The 24,777-nt window shown below is 33.4% G+C and overlaps 1 protein-coding gene across 1 annotated transcript in view; it reads left to right on the top strand.

The window, feature by feature from the left end:
• Positions 1-24,777, top strand: part of DGKB (diacylglycerol kinase, beta 90kDa) — a 551,962-nt gene that overhangs the window by 137,224 nt on the left and 389,961 nt on the right. Inside the window, exons 18-19 of the mRNA XM_008578087.1 lie at positions 1,870-1,959; positions 8,574-8,734. Of these exons, the coding sequence (XP_008576309.1) occupies positions 1,870-1,959; positions 8,574-8,734 (251 nt within the window). The remainder of the gene's footprint in view (positions 1-1,869; positions 1,960-8,573; positions 8,735-24,777) is intronic.

Here is a 24,777-nt window from a genome sequence, read left to right as displayed (position 1 = left end):
TTTACAAGTATTTAGGAATCTTTACTTTCTAACCCATTTCTCATAGTATTTACTATGTCTACAGAGTTGTTTTTTTGCCCTGGTCAGGATGCCAAAGGGATGTTAGCATTTCTGATGAAATCTGTGCCAAATACATGTACTTACTTCATTTAAACATGGATACCCAAAACCTTACCCTCTGTGTACATTCGTATCATTGTCATTAATCATCATCATCATTGTGGCTAATTTTTAATTTATCGTGTACTATCTGATATTCCCAAATCATCTTGTTTATTACTCACAACTCTGACATAGAAACAATTAATAACCCTATTTTAGAGATAGGGAATCTAAGGCTTGAAGAAGCTAAATAACTAGAACAAAGTCATACAGCTCTGAACTCACAGAGCTAGTGGGATTAGAACCCATACTTTAACGTAATTCCTTATTGCCTCTCTGGTTAAATTTAAAAAGCTTGATGTTTATCAGCAAACAAATCAGGTACATAATTGAAGGTACAAGGTAAGCATGTAGCACAAGAAAATCTTGATAAATTCAGAAAATTATGTGTGTTTTCAGACATAGTCAGATGTCAGAGCTGATTCCTTCTTAGAAGAATAGATCATGAATTGGCCTTAATGAGCAGATAAATCCAAAAGAAATATTTACTTTTCTAGGTCTCACTTCAGTTTCTGCACTGACCAATTCTTTGTTAAGAATGGGCCTTTCACAAAAAGAATTGACTCAAAAGAAGTTTTGCTCTCTCTATAAATTAAAACCAACATCTATTTAGTCAATGCCAATGAGAATACTCTAACATTTCATTCACTGAAAAATATTCAAGTTAAACATGAATACATGTTGTTAACAACACTTTTAGTAAGATTTAACAACCTTAAACCTAATATTTAATAAAAAGAAAATGTGAATATTCTGATTTTTGGCCTTCCAAAAAAAGATGCAAACAGTATTTCTATGCACTTTCTAAGAAGAAAACTAGAATTCAAGAATTGCAAAAGTTAATGAATTTGTTTTAAAGTGTCTGAGGACTTGGGAGGCTTTTAGAGTGAAAATAGTAGGAATTTTAGGCTTGGTTTAGCCTCCAAAATCTAAATCTTGGCTATTTCGCTGTGGCATATCACTAAATTATCTATTCCCCTTATCTTTACGCACATATACACTCTGACTATGAAGAGCTGAGAGGGAGAAAAAAATAATGTATGTTTGTGACATTCATTCAAGACATACGATGATTCAAACAAAAGCATATGGGAAGTCAGTGGCAGAGATCTTTACTACTCTGAACCCAAAGCACTATGTGATGTGAAGATTAATCTCACAGAAAACCTGCTGATCTTGGAGTAATCCAGCTGTTAACGTCGTGTTCCGTTTGCTCTGACACAAAGCAGTTCCATGAGTGGGAACAATGTAAGGACACTATTAGCAATTCACTCACTTTTAGAATTCCTTAGCGTAAAATGTACCCAGGGTTGATGTTGCAAAGGACTTTATATGGCACCTACCCTCTACCCTAATCATGCCTCAGTGTTCCTGTGCTGCATACCTGCATCCCTGAGGATTTTAATGGAAATGAATAAAACACACCACATTTTTAGCTGAGCTAAGATATTTAAAAGCCTATCCTCATGTATGAGTTTTGAAAATCCCCATTGTTTTGTGAGTAATAGCATCTGTTTTATCAATCACTAAAAATGTATACAAATTAATCGTAATTCATAATTGTATATATCTATTAAATTCCTTTTTTGTTTGTTTTTCATAAGCACCTAGTGGAATTCCTTTATTTAGTATCAGGCTGTCTTTTATACTGTTGTTTTATCTGGGTTAACAATTATTGCATTTTATTTTAATCTTTTGATTCCACAGAAAAGGCCAATGTAGTCAAGCATCCTCCAGTTGCAATTCTGCCTCTTGGGACTGGCAATGACCTAGCAAGATGCCTGCGCTGGGGAGGAGGTAAAGCAGCCGCCCCAGCAGCATAAGCAGAAACACTGTTGACAACACCCCTCCCCTGCAAGAACACCCAGCATTTCTTTACTGCATGACAACTGCCATATGACTTTAGCAAGTATAATTGATGTCACATACATACTATATAATTTTGAATGATATTCTGGGTAGAAGAATGAGTAGAGGACAAAGAGACAGTGGGTGTGGAGCTTTAATCTGATACTAATTATAGACTTGGGCCTAGGGAGGACAAGTCTCTAAACCTCTCTGGTTTTTGGTTCTCTTGCTTAACAAATGAGGCAAACATGGATGAACTATAAGACAATGTTCAGATTTTTAATCTGTTGCTTCGCCTCACACGGGGTGACAGACATGCAAAAAGGATTACTCAAAGCCCATTTCTTCTGAGCAGTGAGACACCTCAAAGGGGTTAATTTCCTGGAACTCTCAAGAGAGAGGCATTCCTCCTTTGGGAAATTAACCCTAAACTGGGGTTCTTTCTTAGTATTTATTCTCCAGGCCAGAAAGTTACAGAAAAGGAACATAGGTTGAGTTATGGCTAAGTGTAGTTTCACAATAGAAGCTGGTAACATCAGTGGAATAACAAAGTGGCATTCCATAATGTAATTTGCAAAAGGTTAAGTCGATCCACCAACAGAAGCTTGTTCTTAGCAAACATTTTCTTTCCCTACAGCAATTTCCTTAGTATGTTTACACAAAAATAAAGCAACTTAACATATCAATCAGTAGGTTAACCTGCTCCAAAGGCATCTGTCCTTGAGCCAGAAATTTTGCTGTATTACAATTCTTTATCTACATCAGAGACTTTAAAAGCCTGGGGAAAGTTTCCTGTTTTTTGCATACTTAACATTTCTATATGTAATTTTAAAAAGTTAGGTTATACCTGAAACTACAGGGCTTTGGAAACTAGGCCCTGTGAAATACATTTGCTTTATAAATGTTAGTATACTCCACATTAATCTATGAGTTGTGTGGCAAAATCACAAACAAGGAAAAAATTGAAAGGCTAATAAGGATTTTCAAATGAATGAGTACATTAAGTAATACTTAATTGTTGAGACCCACTTTATGCTTGCCAGTGTGTTCTGCACGTGGGATACAGAGGTGAGAAAAGGACCTTAAATTCTAGTGGCACATAAAGTCATGTGTAAATGGTGAGATGCTCTACTAACAAGTAAACAAGCAGATGTCCAAATAGAAGGGTAGACCTCACCAAGGAGAAGACATAGTAGAGGCACCTCATGGCTAAATAAAGACACAGACAAGTAAAACAGGGCTGGGGGTGGGGATGGGATGAACTTCACAGGCAGAGGGAACATCAAGTTCAAATGCCTGGAGGTGGCAAGTCAATTGACATAGTCAAGGAACTGAAAATAGAATAATATGGATGGAGCAGAGTGAGAAAGAGGATATTTCAAGATGAGGTCCTAAAATATTTGGAAGAATCACTAACAGGTTATACTTCTCTGAAAATCATTATTCAACACCAAATTTTGCTAAAGAAGCAGGAATTAAATGCTAAATATTTTTAGCATCCTAGCTCACTTAGAGAAGTTTGAAAAGTGTCTACTAAGACTGTGAATCAGAAGCCCTTGGGGAGCTTGTTAAAAATGTAGTGGCCTGACCCCACCCCAAATATACTGAATGGAAACCTCTGGGGGTGGGACCTGAACAAAAAGACCTGATCATCTTTTTAAACAAACTCTCTAAGTAACTCTGTTTTACAAGAAAGTTAGAGAACAATTCCATGAGTATCTGGCCAACTAGTGAGCTCTAAGCTGTGTACATGTTAGACAGACAGAATTGGAGACTAAGTTAAAAACTTAGTTATAACCTATTTGGGATATTCAGTAAGAGTATACTTTAATAAGAGAGTATTTTCATCTTCTTAATTAAAGCTCATGGAATCTGAAGAGATAAATATATAGCCATTACTTATAAAGTGCTTATATTTGCCTGTGCTTGTCCATGTGTACAATTTAAAAACAGGAAAAAATATACGTGGCTTCTTGTTATATTTTTCTAGAACATATGAGGGTACATCAGAAAGTTCATGGAAAGATTTACATTATCCTTTAATTCTATTTTTCCATGAACTTTTTAAAGTATCCTTTATATTTATATTTGGAAATTAATAATTTTACTTTGTGCTTTTAAATTAGAAATAGCTTAAATTTCAAATATCAAGAAGTTCATTTTGGCATACTCTAATGATTCTTATAAAACCTCACAAAAGATATCAATGGACAAAAAAGGACTATATCATATATCAAAGTATATATTAGTGACAAAATTCTCTGTGAGTGCCTAGTATGTTGACACTCTTCTAGGTGCTGGACATGGAGTTAGGTAAATAAATGAATAGCTCCTACCCTTTTGGAGAATACATTTTCACTGGATATATAGTCAAATCAATGAACAATAAAATATATAGTACAACATGCGAGCAGAGCTACAAAAGAATGAGTAATACAGAGGAACTATTTAGCTAGATGCTCAAGAAGGTCTCTCTTAGGTGATAACATTTAAGCTGGAACTAAAATATAAGGAGGGAGAAATAGCTTCCTGTGCTGAAAGGACTGAAGGAAGGCTGGAGAGGGAGGGTTGCTGAAACAGCAGTGGAGTGGTGGGTTGTTGGGATCTGTGAGTTCTGTGAGTTTGGGAAGATAATTGGGAGCCAAGATAATGCAAGGAATTGTTAGTTGTGGCAAGAATTTTATTTGACTGATTTTGAAGTGGAAAGTGAAGCATTCGAAGACTTTTGGGTACAGAGTGACACAATGACACCAATGTTTTTATAAAATAAATTAATTTGGGGTGGAAAACAAACTGGTCAGGAAGTATGAAAACATGTAGAACTACTGTTTTCCAAACAAGATCTCTTTTTTTTTTCCTTTTTGTCTTTTCTCGTGTCCGGCAACGGATCGCAACCCTCAGTGTCGCGCCTGTACCAGACCGGGACCGGCAACGGGATCGCAACCCTCGGTGTTGCTCCCGCACCTCACTCAGCCAGTGAGCGGGAACCGGTCTGTATGTAGGATCCGAACCCTCGGCGGGAGCGCCACCGCGCTCCCAAGCGGCGCACTGTAGCAGTGCGCCACCGGCCGGCCCCAAACAAGATCTCTTATAGTTGTCTTAATTAAAAACTAAAAGGACTGGACTAGATGTTGATGATGCAATGAGGCCAGTAGACAAGTCAAAGGTACATTTTGGGGCATAGGCTGATCAAACTTACCAGTGGATTAGATGGGGGCTCTAGGGAAAGTGAGGTATCAAGATGCCCAAATTGATCAATTAGGAAAATGGAGAAGCATTTTGCTAGAGATGATTAAGAAAGAAACATGCTTTAGAGTGGGATTCTTTCTTGCCAGGTACGTAACTGAGCAAGTTACTTAAGAACTGTGATTTTTAGATTCCCACCAGAATGTGAGAAAAATAATAGTGCCAGTCTTATAGGTTCTTGTGCCAAAGTATTAAACTGCTTTGTACAGAGTTTGTATTGAGCACCTTATGCAGTCATATTATTATGCTTAGCATTTGTGAAAGAAAATACTTTATTCAACCAACAATCATTTAGTTCACTTACAGTAAATGGAACATATTGACTTGAAGCCTCTTTTTTTACGAGAATGTATTTCCTTATTTTAGAAAAAGTAGCATTGTAAAAATATAGGATGTCCTAAGGCATTTGAAAAATAATTAGCATTCTCTTCACAATTTCTGGTAATAATTAGTGCATCTAACAAAAATTTGAAGATTATTGCATTCAAAATTTTGTTTATGTAGTGTTGGGAGGTAAGTGACCGAGTTTAAACAGAGCACACGCCCACAAATAGCTGATGTTACTTTTCTTTATGTGATTTTCATTTGTAAACATTTCTATGATTTATTAGATAGATTCAGCCATTATTATGACATCACATTATTGAAGAAGAATGTTCTTATCTTGTTTCTTATTCTGGAGTGATTATAGGCTTTAAACTAAAATAATGAAAATAAAATAATTGTGCTTTGTAAGTAACTTTTTGCTTGCATGGTTAGTGGGTTTGATTTGTCTTTTTTAAAAATATGATCTTTGTGAGTTCAGGTTTTAGAAATACTATTAGAAGTTATATATCAGTATTTAGCAAGCTTGGTCATAGATAAATAAAAAGAAGTAGCACATAGGTATTTGTTAAATGGGCAACTACAGTCTGGAATTCATTTTTGTTAACTTCAAATGTAATTTTCTAAGTAGATTTATTTAGTGCCTCCTTCCTTTCTTACTTGGCAGGAAGACTGATTGATATCATTCTTTTTCATACTTGGCCATAAAAATCTTTGAAAACATATACAATGGCAAAGATTTTTAAGCTGAGTGACTTTACTATAATTAGCTGTGATATTTAATTTTTACTACATTTATTCCTATCATCTTCTCTCCTGGCTAGTTGCTGTTCCACTGTTCTAGTGTATGCTGAACAGTTCTGCTATTAACCTGAGATATGGCTGAGGACAAAGTCAACATTTGATTTAAACCATTATTATTTATTCATATTTCTACTGAGTATGTGTGTGTGTATATGTATATAAATGCTATACTTCCATATTATATTATATTACATTATATTATACTATTATATATAAATTTACTTATGCCTAAAAAACATTATGCTTATTCTGAAACAAGAGCAGAACTTGGAAAATGGGTGAATGTATTTCTTTTTTTTTATTTTATTCAGTAGGGAAATATATAAAATATAAATATACATATATATATAAAATTTATTTTGAAGGCTATTATAATTCTTAAAAAAATAGGAATAAATTAAATATTGAGAATGAAGATAGAACTATTAAAAAACATGCAAACTATACATGAAATATATAGTTATTTTAATCTTAAAGTTTAAACCATTCAGTATTTTAACATTGAGTACAATTATATGTATATTATTAATAATAATATTTTTAAATTATGCTGTAAAATTGTGGGTATCTTTTGAAATAATATTTGATACTTTCAATGTTTATATCTGTGTAGTCATTGTTTATCACCCTCTCTACTGTATTTCATAGTGCATAATTATTTTTTAAATGTGTGTAAAACAACAGGTGATGATGGGTTCCAAAAAAGATATTCTAGTTTCTGGCTGCTTACACCTTCTCATAGTTAATTGAACAGATGCACCTTAAATGTAATTTATTCTTTGTTACGGAATGTTGGCATATGAGAGTTGCTGTTCTTTTGTCTTTTAACCCAATTAGTTTTTCCAATGATATTTATACTAACAGCACTAATGTGGCATTTTCTTGTTCAACAAATAAATTACTAAGTTACAGGCCAAAAGTTACATACAAAAAAAAAAATACTGTAAAATTATCGTTCCAACTAAAAACGTCATTTTAGGAATATGTGTATGTGTGCACCTGTGTGTGCACTTGTGCATGTGGGTAAAGAGAGAGATTATTTAATTTAGTACAATATTTCAAATTCTGATGTTATCATCATCAATAATATTATATTCTTGAGAACTTTCTGTTTTCTATATTTTAGGCGTGATTTACTAAGACCTTCTATACATTATCTCATTTAATCCTCACAACAAACTTAAAGTTTTATAGGGGAGGAAACTAACATTGAGGGAGGTTAAGGGGAAAACAAAACAAACAAACAAACAAACAAACAAAAAAACAGTACATAACACATCCAGGGTTAGTCTACAGTCTCAACTATAATGTTATATACCTACAGATAAACTTAAGAGAAAAAGTAATATTAAGCAGTAACTTTCTTTTCAGACCATGTGACCATGTATAGCACTTTCATTAAAAAAAAAAAAAATTGACTTTTTGTGCATTTGCTCTAGGGCAGACCTGGTGAAGGGAACCTGTAGTGAGAAAAACATAATAACTAAGATGCAGTGTACTAATTCTAAGATAGGGTGAGTTTTGAGAACTACATTCTGTGGGACTGTGTAGGTTGAGAATCCGTTCCATTATTTTTGGGACCGTGGCTTCCAGAAAGAATTGTTAGTAAACTTAAAACCATGGTGAGAAAATAGAAGCAAGCCAGCCGAAGAGAAAAGAGGCACTCTGGGTAGGTAGAATAAGAAATGAAATGAAACAAAGTTGAAGAAGTACCATTTACATAAATTGAAGTTGGTGTGGAGGAAGGGGAAGCACGAGGTTGCGGGAGTGATGGAAAGAGAGACGTCTAAAGTGCCATCCGGGATTTTGACTTTAGCAAATGGGGGGATGGTGTGTCTTTCTGAAATAGAATGCACAGGAGGAAGATAAGGAAGCAGATAATTTCATTTTGAATATATTGATATCACGTTTTGTGGGAGTTTGAAGTAGAAGTGTTCATTTGGTAATTGGATGTACTGAGGATTTCTACCACAGGAGAGAAATATGTGTTGCAAATTAAAGCTTAAGAAGAAAATTTTGGAATAAGTATAATAAGTATAACTAATTCTTCATTTGGTGTTAGAATTTGCTTTAAATGCAGTATTTGGCTTTAGAATAATACACACACACAAACATACTCAACCACATATAAATACAGCTTTTATTGTTTGATTAAATTTTTTCTCAAAATATTTATTTTTTTCCATTAGGTTATGAAGGTGAGAATCTGATGAAAATCTTAAAAGACATTGAAAACAGCACAGAAATCATGTTGGACAGGTGGAAGTTTGAAGTCATACCTAATGACAAAGATGAGAAGGGAGACCCAGTGCCTTACACTATCATCAATAATTACTTTTCCATTGGCGTGGTAAGATTTCCCACTAAATCTTAATTTTTTTTTATCTGTCCTGCATAGTCACTGTATGAAAACTCTTAAACTATGAAGATTTACCGATTATAAGTAACTTATTTTATCTTTCTGTTAGCAAAACACCACTTTTAATGGGCAATAATAAAGCTTATGAATTTATTTTAAATCAGAGTATAAGCAATTGATGAATATTTCATTTGTTAAAAAAAAAGTAAATTTATTTTTTGTAATTGGTTTGACCATTCATGTACCAAAATGAAGCTTAGAATGTTTTCTGATATGATGCTTATAAATTTTGGAGTATAAGCTAATACTCCATATCAACGAAAAAGTGAGAACATTACATCAAATTTTATCTTACTTTGAGATCCCATTATAATCTTCTAAAAATCTACAAAAATTCTACAAAAAATGCTGCTATTATTCTCAAGTGGTTAATAAGTCAAAAGACTGACTTTTCCTTCATTTTTTTTTAGTCTTATACTGAAAGTAAAATATCTTTTGGCAGTTGAAAGAGAAATTGCAATTTTAATCTGTAAGGAATTAATAATTTTAACAGTGATTGTATATATACATATTAGGCAATAATTATGAAGTCTAAAAATATATTTGATATGACATTCCATTTCATTTAATGTGTGTCACTCAATACAAATCTCATCTCTGTTACATACACACAAACACACACCCACACTAATATACTATAGCAAGTATTGTTTGAGTTCATGAATTTTAGAGTTGAGCTACCTAAGAGTCTTGAACAAATTATTTAATCTGAATGTCTATTCATTTATCTGTGTTTTGCTGGTTATTATTTCCTCTATTTTAAAGTTAAAAATAATACGATTATACATTTAAAGAACCTCAAAGAGTTGTGCATAATATATATATATAATGGTTCCTAATACTGTGATAGTTATTATTATTTGCAAGAAAAATGTAATGCATCTTAATCTATAGAAGCCCTCCTATACATATTGGTATGAAAAGCAATATTTTTAACAGTTTTGTTAGTGTATAACTTACACACAACCTAATCACTCATTTTAAGTGTACATTTTAGTAGTATTAATAAATGTCTCCAATTTTGAAACCTTTTTATCACCCAAAGAAAAACCCCCATACTCATTTCTAGTCACTCCTGGCTCCAGGCAAGTGTTGATCTGATTTCCCTCTAAAATTTGCCTTTTATGGACATTTCATATAACAGAAACCATACGATATGCGATCTTTTGCATCTGGATTATGTTGCATAATGTTTTGAGATTCACACATGTGAACTGAATGAATACTCTTCTTTTTTATTGCTGAGTAGGATTCCATTGTATTCATATATCAGATTGTTTATTCCTTTACCAATTGATGGACATTTAGATTGTTTCCAGTCTTTGGATAGTATGAATGCCAACCTCTTAAGTCTCTCTAGGGTTTTTTCTCTTTTGGTTACTATACATTTTTTATTTTCATTTGGTTCTTTTTTTATAACTTCTATATCTTTAATTAGTATTTTTATTTGAAGAGTAGTTTTTACCATGCTTTTCTTTATTCTTTCAACATGGGTTTTTCTAGTTCTTTTGACATGTTTATAACAGCTGTTTTGAAGTCCTTGCTAAGTCCGACATCAGGGCCTATCAGAGACTTTGTTTGTTTGATTATTTATTTTTTCCTAAAATATGGAACACTTTTCTTATTCCTTAACATATCTTCTAATTTTTTGTTGAAAACTGGAAATCCCATTTAATGTAACTTAGAAACTGGATTTTCATTCTCCCATAGAGGTTATTATTGCTCCTGTGTTTGTGTAGTGACTTGCCTATGGAGCCTTTCTCTCCTATGATGTGTGGATGCTGATGCCTCAGCTTTGTTTATAAATTCTTGGGGTTTTTTTTTTGGGGGGGGGGTTCAGTCCTGGCTTTCTAGATGTAAGCCTTGTGTCGGCATGATTGGCCAGAGATTGTGCTCACTCTGAGCCAGAAAGTCTTCTTCCCTTTGTCATTGGATCCGTGTGTTCATTGGGGAACACATTTATAGTTTAGGCAATTATAAATTGGCTTCGACTTTTAATATATTATTGCCCTTCTTTTATCTCTTCTGTTCATGTACAAGATCTCTTATTTAACCAAGAATATGTATATAACCAAAACCCTCTTTGGTCTCATCTGGCCATGTGTGCAGCCTTGCATATGCATATAGCCTTTCTGACAGCCAAGGATATGAAGTAGTCTATCACACCTATTATGGCAGTCTCATTCTCAAGGTCTCCTGTTAAATTTCTGGTGAGTATGCTAGTTAATTGCTTGCCCTAATCAGTTTTGCAAACTCAAGCTAGTTGTGACACTGGCTTCTTCCATTCATTTGCCACAGATTTTCTGGCTTCCATTCCAAATCAAACCAGCTCTACCAACACTGAAACTGCTTGCTTTTCTAACTTGCTCCACCCTGGTAGAATTACAGTACCCAGGGAGCTGGAGGAAGAAGGAAGAAGCTCAAGGCTAAAACATGACAAGTTGCCAGTGGGTTGTTTTTTTTTTTAAATTGATACATAATTGATCATACATATCTGTGGTATACAGCATTGAGTATCAATACCTGTGTGCAATATGTGATGCTTATATCAGGACAATTACTATATTTATTATTATACAACATATTCATTTTTTGTAGCCTTTTACCAATTTCTCAATAACTGCCCCCCCACACACACCCACCTCTGGTGGCCTCGGTTCCATTCTCTCCATTTGAAAGTTTAAGGAATTATTGTGATTGTGTTGCATCTTTCTTTTTTTAATTATTTGTTTATATTTTTAGCTTCCACTTACGAGTGAGGACATGTAGAGTTGTTGTTGTTGTTTTTTTTTTTTTTTTTTTTTTTTTTTTTTGGGCCCGGTTTTTTTTTCTTAAAAATTTTTTTTTATTTTTAGCTTCCCCTTACGAGGGGGGGCATGTAGAGTTGTTTTTTTTTTTTTTTTTTTTTTTTTTTTTTTTTTTTTTCCTGGTGCCTGGTTTATTTCACTTAACAATTTTTTCTAAGTTCATCCATCTTGCTGTAAATGGCAGAATTTCATTATTTTTTATGACAGATGTTAAGTAGTTTTTCTTGAATAAACACTTCTCAGTTTGTTTTATGCCTTTGGTCATTTTGCAGTGATTCTCAACAGAGGATAATTCCTTCTCTTGGATTATTATGATGAAAGGAGGGTTGCTACTGGCAACTAGTCTGTAGAGGTTAAGGATACTGCTAAATACTCTCGGTTCATAAGACATACCCTCAAACACACAACAAAGAATTTTACTGTTCAAAATGTTAACAGCATTGAAGTTGACAAGTATTTAAATACGTTTTCTATTTGTATATGAGACTGCTTGACATAATATGCAAACTAATTTACACATTTAACCTATAACTAATGAAGATTAGAGCTGGATTTTATGAAAAGCTTATTCCAAAATATATATGACAAAATAGCTTAAGTCAATTTTAATAATAGGGAAAAAAGAAGAGTTGTTTTACCAAATTAGATATGGCACAAGTGGATTGGATAATTATGATAAAATGGTGCTATGAAACAATGGATAGATGAATCATTGAGGAACCAGAGATACATATTGGAACTTAGTATAGGGGCGGTACAAAAATTTATTAGAGAAATGACAAATTAGTTGATAATGTTCAAAAACTAGCTTTCTCAGAGGAAGAAATTTTGTTTAAACTCTGTCACATTATATAAGTAAATGCCAGGTATAACTAAATTTGAAAGGCAAAATTTATGACCTAATTAAAGAGTGTATAATAGAATGTGTTTTTTATTTCAATGCAGAACAGAACTAATTATACAAGGTGGACTTTGGTTGAGTGTTCTTTTGAAGGGTCTTTTTCCATTGGAATTGGAGCCCCTCTGTGCATGACATGGGGAGCAAAGGTGTGATGAAAGGAAGCATCCCTTCCTTAAAGATTTACCACTGCCCTAGCAGGATAAAACCTCAGCACTCAGGGTCATAATCAGAGCAGTAGACCTCATAGAGAATTCATGCTTTGAATGCCACTCAATAAAGCCACCTGCTACTCAGCAGCTTGCATTCCTCTTCCACAATCAGTGAATCTAGAAAACAATGAAACAAAATGAATCATCTATCTCAAGCTGTCTCTGAATATATCAAAAATAGTTCAGTTGAAGCATTGAAAGGATGAGGGGGACATCTCAACTTTTTGCTATCATCAGAATGAAAAGCTTAAGATGAGCACATAATTTGTATTTGAAATTGTTTCTAGGAATCCTACTACCACCTAGTAACAAAGTGATATCAAAGTTTAACTCTACTGTAAGTATTGTTTTTATTTTAATTGTTGGCCTTTATATAATGACTGCAAATGCTCGCTACAATCTACAAAGAACTTTGCCTCAAATTTTTGGCAATCTGAGATGGTCAGAAACTTATAGATTAGTATTATCTTCAAGTCCATTATGAAATACTCCTTGTACTAGTCAGAGTGGGTTGAGTGCTCTCACAAACACCCCCAAAATATCAGTGGTCCAACAAGTAGAAATCAGTTCTTCATCACATGACAGATCAAGATGGGTTACTGTCTGGGCATAGGCTCTGCTCCACTTTGTCAGCCAGTGACCCAAGTTCCTTTCATCTTGTAGCTCTACCCTCCTCTAGATACACGGAAGCTTCTCCGTGGAACAATTGAACAATAAAAGAAAGTGGAGTATTGGAGCTTTTTTTTTTTTTGGCCCGGGAGTGGAGGTGGGGGAGGGCACAGAGCAGACCTGAAGGATGTAGTATTGTTTCTACTCATAACTCATTGGCCAAATCTTAATCACTTGCCTGCAACTAATTGTAAGGAAGCTGGGAAAATGAATTCTGTCTGCCCAGGAAGAAAAGACAAAATGGTAAATAAATTGACATCCTGCCAATTTCTTCTTTGTAATACTTTTCCAATTTAGGCAAAACTACTAACTATTGGAAATAATACAAAACTCATGATCAATTCTAAAAATAGATATTCTTCTATGGTGATGGCTCATCAATAAAAGTATGTGTATTTAGTACCTACTATGTGCCATATACTATCTGAGGATTGGCAGTGTACATAAGAGAAGAGGTCTATATATTCTAACCTTACGTTTCAATAAAGCAAGAGAAGATTGTCACAAAAGGCTAAACAGCTAGACATTAGAGACATGGCATTATTGCAGATAATGAGAAAAACTGCTCTCTGCTTTCATTCTGATTTTGCACTTTAAGCCAACTATAGATAATCTCAAAAGTCCCAGAAAGAAAACTTTACACTCAGTGCGTCACCACCAAATTCACAAAATGCCATCAACTTCGTAGTTGAGTCCTCATTTAATTGTTTAATAAAAAATTGAGCTCCATTTTTTCACCAGCCCCTGGAGTTATAGAATTGATTAAAGAGACAGATCACTTCATTAGTAGAACTTGGAGTTTAATGGTAGAAAGAGGCACTTATTAAAAAATAAATGCACAAATACAAAATTTTTGAAAATTATACTAAAGCTGTGGAAGAAAACAAAAGCTACCATGAGCTGGAATGAGGGACATTGACTTTAGATTTGATAGTCAGGAAAGGAGTATATAAATAAGATGCATTTAAAAAGATATCTGAAAAATACACACAAGTGAGCAGGACACCAGAGAGATGTAAGGAGCATACCAGGCAGGTATAACAGTATGGAAAGGGCTTGAGGTGAGAAATAGCTTTGGGTCTTCAAAGACCTTCTAGGCCATTGTGCCTGGACCGTAGAGAGGGAGAGTGGGAGTGAATGGTGTGAAACACAGCTGTAGAAGTGGCTGCTGCTATGTCTTAAAGGTTCTGGAAGCCACAGTTTGGTACTTGTCTTTTAAGTAGTAGGACACAGGATAATTAAATGATTATAATCAGGAAATAAAGTAGTGTAACTTGTATGTGGCAGGATCTCTTCTACAAGAGGTGATAGTTGGACATTAATTAAAAGACACATAAAACAGGTGTCATAAAATTAATACATACAACTTTAAATATTTCCTTTCAATGAAAAACTGGTAAATATAATTGAATTGGCCAATCTACCCTCATAATCCCAGACAATGTTTTTTCTTTTGAATATATGTGCTATGGATTGATTGAATTTTGTCCCCAAATTTCATGTATTAGAAGCTTAATCCCCATTAAACAGCTGTTGAGGGTGGGAAATCTTATTATGGTGATTGAGAGGTGGGGCCTTGAAGTGGTGATTAGGTTGCAGGACCATGCCTTAGTTAACGGATTGAAAATGGAGGTCATGGGCATGGTTTGGAGGGCTTTAAAAAGAGAGTGAACGAGGAGGTTACTCTCTGCTCTTTCTGCTCTGCCATTTCACAATGTGATACCCTGTATCACTGCAGTCACCACCAAGATCCTCACCAGATGTATTCCCTGGACTCTGGACTTCCCAGCCTCAGTAACTGTAAGCAATAAATGTCCTTTTCTTTATAAATCACCTATTTCTGTGTATTTGTGTTCTGTGTATATGAACTGTGATTCTACAAACTCTTTTGTGTAAACCACAGACTATAATAAACCATCTATGATTTCCAATTTTGCTTCGTTTAAAGTGGAGGAAAAACTCAAAAGATTCATGTGAAGCAATCTGAGTTAAAAACCCTCCTAGGTTTTGGCAATAGGTTTTAAAAAATCTTTGTAGTTATCTCTGTCACATATAATTATAACAAAAATTCAGCATTATATTTATATATATTTATATAAAATCTTCCCAAAACATTTGGCTTAGTTTCCATAAAAAAAAATAATTCTTTTTATAATCATCTTTGCCATTGGTATGTAATTAAATTATATAAGAATAATAAAAACTAAAATTGGCATAAACAGGGTTGTAAACAACACAAATGTCTCTTGGTAATCATAAATCTCAAGATGTGGAAAGAAAATGTGCAGGTTTACTACACAGTAGTCTATTAACAATATTTAGATTCAATATGATTTATGGAGAAAAAATATTGTTAATCTGGCAATTCACTTAAAGGAAGCTCAATTAAAAGAACTAATGCATTAAAAATTATTCTGGTTGCCACATAGAGAACAATGTAGAGATTTACAAGAGTGAAAGCAAAGAAACCAGCTTAGAATATCTTATGGTAAAACAAGGGACAGGTGAGTACCCTAAGAGCCATGAATACTTAAAGAATTGGATGGATTTAGGAATTATTTTGAAAATAGAATTAACAGTGTCTAGGAGATGAAAGAAAATAAAGTGTTAAGACTAATCCTTAATTTTTGTGTTTAACAACCAGGTGGTCTCATTTACTGAGATGGAATTGATCGAATGTGAAACAACTTTGATATAAAATATTGAGACATGTTAAGTTTGAGATGCATGTTAGTGGAAATGTCATGGCTGTAGGTGAATATTTAAGTTTGGAGCTCAGAAGAGTGTCTCAATTAGAGATAATTTGCAGTTATTGTCATCCGTATTACTTATCTGTGGCTGTATAAATTATCATCTTAAAACTCATTTGCTTAAAACAACAAGCATTTCATCATTATTCACAAGTCTATAAGTCAACCAAGTGGTTCTCCCATCAGTGGCAGATTATCTGAGGCCAGTTAATCTATGCTGGCCTTGCTTATACGCCTAGCACTTGGTTCTGGCTATTGGTAGGATAATGATGGTGACTGGTCATTTGATTCCTGATAGAATTCAGATAGGTTGTCCCCCCAAAGGTCATGTTGAAATCTGATCACCAATATGGCAGTATTGGGAGCTGTTTAAGTCATGAGGGGCCTATTACTCATGAATAGATTAGTACCCTCCTTATGGGGTTGGAGTAGTAAGTGAGTTCTCACTCTATTTGCTCCCACAAGGGCTGTTTAAAGGACCCTGGCACCTCCCCTCTCTCTCTCCTCTCTCTCTCTCTCTCTTTCTCTCTCTCCATGCAATCTCACACCTACTGGCTGCCTGCTGCTTTCTGTCCTGAGTAGAAGCAGCCTGAGGCCCACACCAGATGCAGCCGTCCCAGAATCATGAACCAAATAAACCTCTGTTCTTTATAAATTACCCAGTCTCAGGTATTCTGTTATAGCAACACAAAAACAGAGTAACATAACTCCTATTATCAAATGGGTTAAGCTGGACTTTGTCACCTGATAGCAAAAAAATTCCCAGCAGAAAAAGAAGGTAAACTTCATTATTTAAGCACTATTTAAGACTGTGTTGGCATCAAATTTGTTAATGTTTTTTGGCCAAAGAATATCACACAGCTAAGCTCAGATTCATGGGTGAAGAGGTCGAATCCCCCCTATTTATGGAAGAAGTCACATTGCAAAGGTATATGCATTCAGGGAATAGGAGAAATATTTGTGCATTATTTGCCATCTACCACAATATATATTTAAATCAATGTGGGCTGATGAGATTAATAGGGAGAGAGGTCAAAAAGAGAATAAATGGGGCTTTAGGAAAATGTCTTGAGAATTAGCAATACTCAGAGTTGTGATAGAGGAGGAGGACCTGGGAAATTCCCTAGAAAGAAATGGCCAATGAAATAAAAGGAAACAGAAAAAAATAAGATATTTAGGAAAGCAAAAGAAAAGATTATATCAAGAGAAAACAAGTCTAACTAGATAGAAAGTTGCCAAGAAGTCTGGTAAAGTCAGAACTAAAACTGGAGAAATTGGGTCTGTCAAGATGAAACTGCAAAGATAAACTAAATAATATCAAAGATGGGAATTTTTTTTTTTTCCTTTTTGTCTTTTTCCGTGTCCGGCAACGGATCGCAACCCTCAGTGTCGCCCCCGTACCGGACTGGGACCGGCAACGGGATCACAACCCTCAGTGTTGCTCTCGCGCCTCGCTCAGCCAGTGAGCGGGAACCGGTCTGTATGTGGGATCTGAACCCTTGGTGGGAGCGCCGCCGCACTTCCCAAGCGGCGCACTATAGCAGTGCGCCACCGGGCCGGCCCAAAGATGGGAATTTTTAACAGGAGTTTAAAAATTCCATTTGATGTTAAAATCCAAATGACAGGAGTAATGTCAGCAACAAGATGGAATTTGAAGGTCTGTACCTCCTTGCCCCCCCAAAACATATCAGTTCAGTGAAAATTCAGTTTAATTTTCTTTTCCTAGAAGAAAAAAAGAAAAAGACCAGAAATGTATTCAAAGAAATATGACTTAAAAGCTTCCCAAATTTGGGGAAGGAAATGAAGATTAATATCCAAGAAGCCCAAAGCATACCAAATAAGATAAAATCAAAGAAATCTACACCAGACATATCGTAATCAAATTTTCAAAGTTAAAGACAAAGAGAAATTTGAAAGCAGCATGAGAAAAGCAACTTATCATGTACAAAGAAACTTCTATCAGACTATCAAAAGATTTTTGAGCAGAAACTTTGCAATCAATAAGAGAGTGGAATAATATATTTAAAGTGCTGAAAGAACAAGAAAAAAAAGCTGCCACAAAAATGCTATACCCACCAAAGCTGTCCCTCAGAAATGGAGAGAGAAAAACTTTCCCAGAAAAACAAAAGCTGAGAGAGTTTCTCACCATTAGAGGTGACTTACAATAAATGTTAATGGTAGTTCTTCAAGTTGAAATGAAAAAATGCTAAATAGCAATAAGATAGCATAAAAAAGTATAAAATTAATTAATTAAGGTAAATAGACAAATACTGAAGGCTGTATTACTACAATATTAGTGGGTAAATCACTTTTAGTTCTAATGCAAAAGTTAAAAGAAAAAAGCACTAAAACATAACTATAAACAAAAATATGTTATATACAACATGAAAAAAATGTAAAATGTGATGATAATATTAAGCCCATGGGGGTAGAAGTTAAAGTATAGAGCTTTTGTATGCAATTCAACTGAAGTTATCATTATCTAAGATATACTATTCTAACTATAGGAAATTTTATGTCAGCTCCAATGTGACTACAAATACACATACTGTATATTTAACAAAAGGTGAAACAAAAGAAAAAGATAAAGGAATCAAAACATATCAATGCAAAAAACCAATAAGACTCAAAGGAAGACAGTAAGAAAGGAAAGAAACAAAAGAACTACAAGACTAACAGAAAACAACTATCTAAATGGCAGTAGTAAATCCTTCCTTATCAATAATTACTTTAAATGTGAATAGATTAAATTCACTAAGAGATATAGTGTGGTTAAGTGGATAAAAAATACAAGACCCAACTATATGCTGCCTACAAGAAACTCACATAAGATTTTAGGATACACATAGATGGAAAAGGAAGGGATTAAAAAAACAAAGTTATTCTATTCAAATAATAACCAAAAAAAGAGCAGGGGTGGATACACACATCAGACCAAATAGTCTTTTAGAAATAGTCAAAAACTGTCATAAGGGCCAAAAAGAGACAGTTTATAATGATAACAGGCCAACCCACCAGAAAGATATGAGAATTATACATGCACCCAACATCACAGCACCTAATTACTCAAAGCAAACATTAACAAAACTGAAGGGAGAAATAGATATCAATACAATAACAGTAGGAATTTCAGTGCTCCATTTTCAATAATATACAGAACATCTAGACAGAAAATCAATAAGAGGACTTGAATAACACTGTAGATCAAATGGACCTACCAGACATATGCAGAATAGTACACCCAATACCAGCAGAATACTCATTCTTCTTAAGTACACATGATCTTTCTCCAAGAAAGATCACATGTTGGATCATAAAGCAAGTCTTAAAACATTTAAGAAGATTAAAATAGCAAGTATCTTTTCTGACCATATGCAATAAAACTAAAAATTAGTAGCAGAAGGAAAATTGAAAAGTTTACAAATATGTGAAAAATAAACAACACACTCTTGAACAAGCATTGTGTCAAAAAATAAATGAAAATGAAAATTTGAAAATACCTGTAAACAAACATAATTGAAAAAACAGCTTGTCAAAACTTAAAGGTTGCAGTCAAACCAGTTCTGAGAGGAAAGTTAGCTATGAACATCCACACTAAAAAAGAAGAAAGATTGTGAGTAAACAACCAAACTTTACAATCAAGGAACTAGAAGAGGGAAAATCTAAGCCAAAAATTAAAAGATATAAGAAAATAAATTTAGATAAGAAATAAATGAAATAAAAAATATAAAAACAATGGAAAAAATCAATAAAAGTTAAAGTTTTTTTAAAAAAAATAAACAAATTTGGTGAGCCCTTAACTACACTAAGAGAAGAGAGAAAACTAAAAACTAAATAAATAAAATCAGAAGTGAAAGAAGAGACATTATAACTGATGCCACATTAATAAGAATAATCATAAGGGACTATTATGAAAAATTATACACCAACAAACTGGATAACCTAGAAGAAATGGATAAATTTCTACAAACATAAAATCCACCAAGAGTAAATCATGAAGGAATAGAAAGTCTGAAAAGACCTATAATTAGTGTAGAGATTGAATCAGTAATTAAAAACCACTTAACAAAGAAAAGCCCAGTACCAGTTGGCTTCAGTGGTGAATTATGTAAAAAATTTAAAGAACTAATGCCAATCCTTCTCAAACTCTTCCAAAAATATTGAAGATAAGGAAATACTTCCAAATTCACATTATGAGGTGAGTGCCACCCTGATACCAAAGCCAGACAAAAACACCTCAAGTAAAGAAAACTACCTGCCAATATTCCTGTGTGAACATGGATGCAAAAAAACCTCAACAAAATACTAGTATGTAGAATCCAATAGTACATTAAAAAGATCACACACCAAGATCAATTGGGATTTATCCCTGGGATGCAAGGATGGATCAACATATAAAAGTCTATTAATGTGATACCTATAATAACAGAATAAAGGGGTAAAATGATATTATTATCTCAGTAGATGCAGAAAAACTGTTTGACAAAATTCAACACCCTTTCATGATAAAAGAAATAACTCTTAACAAACTAGGATGATAAGGAAATTCTCTCAACATAATAAAGTTCATATATGACAAGCTCACAACTAACATCACAACTTTTGATCATAATTTTGCATCAAGTAATGATGCAAAACTGAAAGTTTCTCTTTTAAGATCAGAAAAAAGGCAAAGATTCCCATTCTTACCACTTCTATTTAACATAGTACTGGATGTCCTACCCAGAGTTATTAGGCAAGAAAAAAGTCATTTACATCAGAAAGAAAGAAGTAAATTTATCTCTGTTCACAAATATTATGTCCTTATCTGAAGAAAATGCTAAAGACTCAATCAAAATTGTTAGAACAAATAAAGGAATTCAGTAAGGTCATAATATGCAAAATCAACTTAAAAAATCAGTTTCATTTCTATACAGTAACAGCAAATTATCTGAAAAGGAACTTAGGAAAACAATTCCATTTACAATAGCTCTAAAAAGAATGAAATTCCTAGGAATAATCTAAACTATGAAAGGGAAAGATTTGTATAGTGAAAACTAGAAAATATCGAAGAAAGAAATTAAACAAGACACAAATAAACAAAGTCATCCCACAATCATGAATTGGAATATTTAATATTGTAAAAATGTTCATACTACCCAAAGCAATCTTTATCAATAGCCCAATTACAATTTTTTACAGAAAAAAAAAAATCCTAAGTGTCATATAAGACCACAATAGACCATGAATAGCTAGATCAATTATGAATGAAGCTGGAGGCATCACACTTCCTGATTCTGAAATATATTATAAAGCTACACTAATTAAGACAGTGTGGTAGTAGTACAAAGGAGACACATAGCCAATGGGATAGTATAGAGAGCCCAGAAATACATGCACTAATATATAGTCCACTGGTCTTTGGCAAGGGTACCAAGAATAGGGAAAAGAGAATCTTCAATCAGTGGTGTTGGGAAAACAGAATACCTATATCCAAAAGAATGAAATTATATGCTTATCTTATACCATACACAAAAATTAATTCAAAATGGATTAAAGACTTAAAAGTAATATTTGAAACTATAAAATTGTAAAACTCTCAGAAGAAAACTAAAATTCCATGGAGAAAACAGAGGTCAAAACCTGCTTGACATTAGTCTTGGCAGTAATTTCTTGAATATAACACTAAAAACACAGACAACAAAAACAAAAATAAATAAAAGTAACTACATCAAAGTAATAAAAACTTCTGCACAGCAGAGCAAACAATTGACAGTAAAAAAGGCAACCAATAGAACAGGAGAAAATATGTGCAAACCATATATCTGATAAGGGATTAATCTCTAAAATACATAAGGAATTCCCAGAAATAAATACCAAAAAATAAAATTTAAAAAATATATAAAAACGCTATTAGAAAATGGGCAAAGGACTTGAATAGACATTTCTCAAAAAAGACATTCAAATGATAAACAGGTATATAAAAAATGTTCAATGTCACTAATCATCAGGAAAATGAAAATCAAAACCACAATGAAAGGTCACCTCATACCTGTTATGATGGCTATTTTCAAGTGTTGGTGAGGATGTGAAAAAATTGGGACCTTTGTACAGTGTTGGTGGGAATGTAAAATGGTATAGCCAATATGAAAAACAAAGTGCAGGTTCCTCAAAAAATTAAAAATAGAACTATTTTATAATCCAGCAATCTCGCTTCTGGGTATATATCCAAATTGAAATCAGGATCTCAAAGAAATATTAGCACTCCTATGTTCACGACAGCACTATTCACAATAGCCAAGATGTAGAAACAACATTTGTAGAAGGTTGTTGAAACAAAGCACGTAGAAATAACCTACATGATGTAGAAACAGCATAAATGTTCATTGAAGGATAAATGGATTTTTAAAAATGTGTTTTTTACATACAATTAAATAATATTAGCCTTAAAAAGAAGGAAATTCTGCAATATGCAACCACACAAATGAACCTTGAGGACATTATGCTGGGTGAAATTAGGCAGTCACATAAAGATAAATACTACATGACTGCACTTGTATGAAATATCTAATAGAGTCAAATTCATAGAATCAAGGAGTGAAATGGTGGTTTCTAGGGCTGGGGAAAGAGAAAAATGGCGAATTATTTTTCAATGGGAATAAACTTTCAGTCAAGAAACATAAATAAGCTCTAGAGATGTGCTGTAAAACATTGTACCTGTAGTCAACAATAATATTCACTATTGTACACTTAAAATTGTGTTAACAAGATAGATTTCATGTTAGTGTTCTTACCACTATACAGAAAACAAGGACAGAAAGAGATAGAGAAAGAGAGAAAGGAAGGAAGGAACAGAGGGAAAGAGGGAAGGAAGGATGGAAGTTAGAAACTGAAGATGCTTAAATCAGGATTAGTCAGGTGCACACTGGGGTAAAGTGCCATCCTGCACTTTCACTAAACAGCTTCTTTCTCACCTCTGATCGTACATGCGTTAGAACCAAGGCTTTGACATCTCAGTGGCTTCAGTATTGTATTTAGGCAGCTGCCACTTATTTTCAGTGTCAGAAGATAGATACAAGGATAATATAAGCTGAGAGAGAAAACTGATTAACATAAATACTCTAATGATGATAGAGTAATTATCTATAAAATAGAAAGTATAAATATATAATATGCCTATGTAAATATATAAATTATTGACATATTATATTGTTATTAATTATATATAAATGGCAAGGATGCATATAAATAGCTATATAGAGAGATATGCTGATACAGATAGAGGTGTAGTTATAATGTAATTATTAATACCTCTAGAAGGAAATTCGTGAGAAAGATCTGTAAAAGAACACCATGGCAATTTGATTAAAGCAAACGAGTGAAAGAACAAAATATAAAACATTAAGAATGATAAATTAAAGAAACCCAAATAATTAACCAATATTTCAGGAAAATAATTTGAAGAATTTCTACATACCATAATAAGTAATGAATATGTAGGGACTCTAAATGATAATTTCTTTGGCCACAATGCAAAAAAAAGTGTCAGAAGATAGATACAAGGATAAATATAAGCTGAGAGATAAAATAAAATAAAACAAAATAAAAACGAACTAAAAAGACACCAAAAATATTGACAGATTTGAGGATTTAAATAATTTTTCAGGTTAGTGGAAGTAAAAACTGAAATAACATGATCTAGGAGTTAACAAATATAGGTAGAGTTCATATCAAAAGTCAAAACTGTATACAGAGAAAAAATTATACCAATGATAGTCTTATTATTATTTAAAAAATAAAATAAAAATAAGCAAATATTCAAATTAAGAAAGAGCTAGGAAAAAGGCACAAAACAAAAAGTTAGCATGCGATTAACAAATATTTTTCTTAAAAACTTGAAAAAAACAAAATTATAATAACATATAAAACCCAAAGCTTTTGTTCAAAAAAAAAAAAATGAAAAAATAGAATATGCAAAAATAAGGCAAGATTTTTTTTTTTAACAGAAAGAGATAAATACACAGCATAATAAATTTAAAGATGTAATCACAGCACTGGAAAATATTTAATTAATTATGAGTATATCATCTGTGTTGTTATGGAAATAAACTTTGTCATATAGAAGAAATGGAACACTTTTCATCCAAATATGAATAGCTGAAATTTGCCTAAGTAAGAGGAGTAGCAAACCTAAGCCAGTGGTTCTCACTTGAACGACTTGTTAAAATGTAGATTGCTGGTCTCCACGCCCACCTTTATTATCTCAGTAGGTCTAAGATAACGTCCAAGAATTTGCATTCCTAACGAGCTCTCAGGTGATCCCAATGTTGCATGTCCAGTATCATACTTTGTTTTTTGTTTGTTTGTTTTTGTTTTATTTGTTTTTTTTTTATTTTGTCAATACACAATGTGGTTGATTATTATGACCCATCACCGAAACCTCCCTCCCTCCTCCCTCTCCCCTCTCCCACTCAAGAATGTCCCTTCCGTTTGCTTGTTATAACACCTTCAAAGAAATTGTAGTTGTTATATATTCTTTCCCCCCCCTGTTTTTTTTTTTTGTGTGTGTGTGTGTGTGTGTGTGTGTGAATTTATTTGTGTTTTTAGCTCCCACCAATAAGTGAGAACATGTGGTATTTCTTTTTCTCTGCCTGACTCA

This window comes from Galeopterus variegatus, unplaced genomic scaffold, assembly GCF_000696425.1.
Source record: "Galeopterus variegatus unplaced genomic scaffold, G_variegatus-3.0.2 Scaffold72, whole genome shotgun sequence".
In the NCBI taxonomy this organism is placed as follows: domain Eukaryota; kingdom Metazoa; phylum Chordata; class Mammalia; order Dermoptera; family Cynocephalidae; genus Galeopterus; species Galeopterus variegatus.
The sequence above is the reverse complement of the archived record's forward strand: the minus strand, read 5'-3'. Positions and strand labels throughout refer to the sequence as shown.